At 45.1% G+C, this 4,255-nt stretch overlaps 1 protein-coding gene and 1 pseudogene across 2 annotated transcripts; one reads left to right on the forward strand and one right to left on the reverse strand.

The window, feature by feature from the left end:
• Positions 1–1,275: 1,275 nt before the first annotated feature.
• LOC100956377 lies at positions 1,276–2,191 on the reverse strand (annotated as a pseudogene). Its single transcript, XR_001161888.2, has one exon. The product of XR_001161888.2 is annotated as an ankyrin repeat domain-containing protein 13C pseudogene (transcript).
• Positions 1,934–2,541, forward strand: HHLA3 (HERV-H LTR-associating 3). The gene is given in 3 exon segments (XM_012814058.1): positions 1,934–1,969; positions 2,346–2,399; positions 2,401–2,541. Coding segments are annotated over 3 exon segments (231 nt in total).
• Positions 2,542–4,255: the final 1,714 nt, after the last annotated feature.

The following is a 4,255-nucleotide window of genomic DNA, read 5'->3' on the forward strand; positions in this document are numbered from 1 at the left end:
AGGCTACAATCTATCTCCCACTAACAACTGTTTTCAAAGGGTTAGAATGTAATTACCATCAATAAAGACATGTTGGTTACAACAATAGTAAACTGACAAAAAATAAAATTAATTTTGAGCACAGAGTTGAGTGTGTTCTAACTGAATGTATATAACAATTGTCTTAAGTGAAAAGTAGAATGATCAACAATATTTTCCAACTAACACAGTTTAAAATGGCCTATAATAGGCTGGGGGCCCATAGCAGAGTGGTTATGGTGCCAGCCATATACACCGAGGCTGGTGGATTAGAACCTGGCCTGGGCCAGCTAAACAGTGACAACTGCAACAAAAAATAGCCGGGTGATGTGGTGGGTGCCTGTAGTCCCAGCTACATGGGACGCTCAGGCAAGAGAATCACTTAAGCCCAAGAGTTGGAGGTTGCTATGAGCTGTGCTGCCAGGGCACTCTACCCAGGGTGACACGGTGAGACTGTCTCTAAGTAAATAAATAAATAAATAAATAAAATGGCGTATGAGTAAATGTTAAATATGTCATGGATATTAGTTTTCATTAATAAATTTACTGTTGCTTAAAAATCAACTTAATCCATTATTTTTTGGAATGAAAGAAACAAAAAATCCAGCTGACAAAATAAAGCAAAAAGTAGAAATACAGTCCTTCAATAACAAATATACTATGCTAAAAATCACAATACTGTTTTTAGTCATAGTCATCAGGATGAGCCATTATTATTACTAATTATCTATGTAAAACATACAAAGATCAAATGTCTACTCCAACAAAAATAAGCTAGTGAGAATTAATTTTACTTGTTCTTGGTATCAAATACCAACTAATTTCTACCGTGTGACTTTCACAAATCAAAGCGTTCTAAGTTTCCAGAAAGCAGATAAAAAGGAAAAGACAACCTCAGGTCAGGTAGAAATCAACAACCGGTTGCATTCAAGTTGGGATCTATAATGGCAAGGAAAAGAGACAATTTCTATGTTCAACAGTAAAGAACCCAAGGAGAGAGGAAGAGAAAGAAAAATATACACACTTCCATAAACAAAATAATAAGGCCAGGTTGGATGAAAGGCAACCTAAAATTTCTGACAATCCAGAATCAGCACACCGAACGTCTGTCTCAAAAATAAGCAAAACAGCTTCTCACAGGAAACTCTGAAGTGGGCAAGGAGGAAACATTCCTTTGCACCCACAGGAACCAACCCCCTGACCACTGCCATGCTATTACTGAACTGGTCGTGATTTGCTGGCATTTGGCCCGGATAACAGGCAAAGGAGAGGAAAGAGGGGTAGTCTAGGATTCTAGAGGCCTGGGGAGGCACATCGTAGGCTCAGGGAAGAAGGTGGAGAGGGGCTAGCACTCCTCACCATGATTATCTTTCTGCCCGATATTGTGCGTGCGGATGAGAGAAGACAGTCTCCTCACATCCCCCTTGAAGACGCACTCGTGCACCGGATAGTGTGCGGGGCAAGTGCCTCCATCCGCGACGACAGCACTGGGGATGGTGCCGGCTAGAAGAGCTGGGGACTGGGAGGTGGTAGTCACGGAGGAATTGTACAGCGGCAGGGCCGGGGCGCCGGGGGGATTGGAGGAGGCCGGAACTGCCCTCAGCTGCAGCCGGTGGTGATGGTTACTGAAGATCTTATGACAGGCTTTGCCGCCCTTGCCGCCGCCGCCCGTGCCAGTCCTGCCTCCGGTAAAGGTGCCGCCGAGGGCAGCCGCCGCTTCCTCATCCCCGGGCTCCAGCAGGTCTCCCTCTTCTTTGCTGGGCTTGTGGTCCCTCCGCAGTGAGCGGATCTTCTCCCCGGTCATCGCCGCCGCAAGGGGCGAGGGGGGGATCCGGGAGGCTCACCGCCAGCGACGGAGCTCGAGTTGCGGCGGCACAAGGCGATTAGAGCGGTGGCCGGGAGCCTCTAGCACAGCATGAACTCCCAGAGAACCTCCGAGCCCGGGACAAACGCATCTCCCGGAGGTAGAAGAGCTGGCTCTCGCCTAGGTACGAAGGGACACGCGCTCGCTGGGGGAGCTACCGCCTAGCTGCCCACGACGCTACAATCCCGGTCTCGCCGTCACAGCCACGGCCTCACACCGAAAAACAGGGCACGGCCATCTTCCCCTTGCTCCTCTCGCGAGAGCTCCCCGGGGGACTGGAGAGGGAGGAAACACCGCGATAAGTGAGCGGCCCGCGGCTGCCCGCGCACCTTCCTGTGCCAGGGTCTCCCGGCGCCGCCACCTGCCGGGCAGCCCGTTTCCGGCCGAGGCTGGAGTCCCGGGAGCTAGTGGACCGGAGCCAGCGCTCTCACTGGCCGCGCTCCAGTGCGGTCTGCAACCACAGCCTGCCTGGGAGGCGTTCCGGGCCAGTTGTAAACAACCACGTAAGCCCTCCAACCTCTCAGCCTCCCGCAGAGTAGTGCAGAATGACGCCACTGCATGCAGGATGTGATGTCACTGAGATGCACAGGACACTCATTCAATAAACATTTACTAAGCATCTACTTCGTGCCAGATGCACTAAGCTAGTAGATTTATAAAGCGCCTCTCCAGAGGAATGACAGCCGAACAACTGAGTACAACATCCAACTGAGCCGAGGCGGGGAACTGGGTTGCACAAAAAAAGGGAGGGGCAAATTTAAAGCTCGGGTGTCAGAAAAATCATCATATAAGAGTTTAGGGGCTAGCCGTGGAAAAGAATAGGTTGGTCAGCAAACGGAGAGAGGAGATCACCCAAATATTTGTTAAATGAATGTCGAGGAGACGTCAGAGTTAAAATACAGGGTACGGGGTGGACGTTCATAAAAGGCAAATAATTGAATATAACTGGAATATAATTGGACTAGTTCATGGCCAAACTCAAACTACTGTCAAATTCTAAAGAAATGTAAATATTCCAACTATAAAACTGTCAAGGTAACTGAAAGTGCAGGGCACCGGGTAGGGGTTCGAAAAACGTCCTAAAGATCTTCACCCATAACATTTCTCTCGCCAGAACCCCGTTTATTCTGACAGGTGGCTTCTCTCAAATCTTTTTCTTAAACTTTACTCCCACCCCTATCTAACCCCCCACACACAAAAAAACCCAAACAACCAGTTCTATGGGTGTTTTTTCATCTTCCAGTCACTAAGGATTTCACCTCCAACCTTCTCAATCTATTCAAATCAATCTCTTTCTCCCTTTTCTCTGTTTTTTTTTTTAATGAGAAGGGAGTCCCATTTATATGAAAACGTTACCCAATCAGACGAACCTCAGAGGATCCTTTGAGAAAGCAGCAAAGCCTAAACACATATATACAGTAAACAATATTTTGTTCTTCTGCAACAGCAGTATGTATTAAGTCTAAGCCAGGCAGTACAGTACTCTTGGGACTTTATACGCTGTTAGCTCCTTGTGATAAGCATTACTATCTTCTTTTGACAGATGGAGAAATCTGCCCAGTACCTCCATACTTTAACATGGCCCAATCAAGTCTGACTCCATGTCTAGAGAAATAGGAAAGGCCAAATCATGCAGGCCTTTGTATGTCAACTTTAAGTTTGATCTCTCAAAAAAAAAAAAACAAAACTGGATAGCTTTTTAGGGATTTTAAGCAAGGGAATAGGATGATGAAATTTGCCTTTTTAGAAAATGCATGCACTCATGCTTTAGAAAAATATGTATTAAAAACGGACTATTGTAATAGAGAACTACATCAAGCATAAAGAAAGGTGCAGTAATTCAGGTAAGGTGATGAAAGCATGAAACAAATTGGTAAGAGTGAAGCTGGGGTGTTGTTTAAAATGAGTTCAACGTTGCCATATTGAGTTGAAGATCTTGTTGCTTATCCAAAAAGAGTCAGATGGTTTATATTTTGGTTATTTGGTAGTGAACCTTAGGAAACAGAGAATTGGGTGTAGGGTAGATTCAGGTAACGTCCCAGAAGTGGCTTATTCCCCAAATAAGAGTGTGTACAGTTAGAAATAAAGAATGTCCAGTATAGAACAAATCTTTGAAAATAATATTTAAAAGGTTCATATAGAAAGACAGGCCAGCATGCTATTATTATCAGAAACTTATGTCAAATATTGTACCATTATACTTGTGAAGTATCTTATCACTAGATCCAGAATTTAAAAGTACTTTATTGGTGGCTTAAACCCATGGATGAGTGTGAAAATGGAGAATGTTCCTCCCTTAAAATCAAATGCTATATACATCAAAACTAATATTTAGCCCTATTTTTAAGGGATTACAGTATGAAAGAGAAAAAA

The sequence above is a fragment of the Otolemur garnettii genome, unplaced genomic scaffold (genome assembly GCF_000181295.1).
Source record: "Otolemur garnettii isolate 467f Iridium unplaced genomic scaffold, OtoGar3 scaffold01608, whole genome shotgun sequence".
NCBI lineage: Eukaryota > Metazoa > Chordata > Mammalia > Primates > Galagidae > Otolemur > Otolemur garnettii.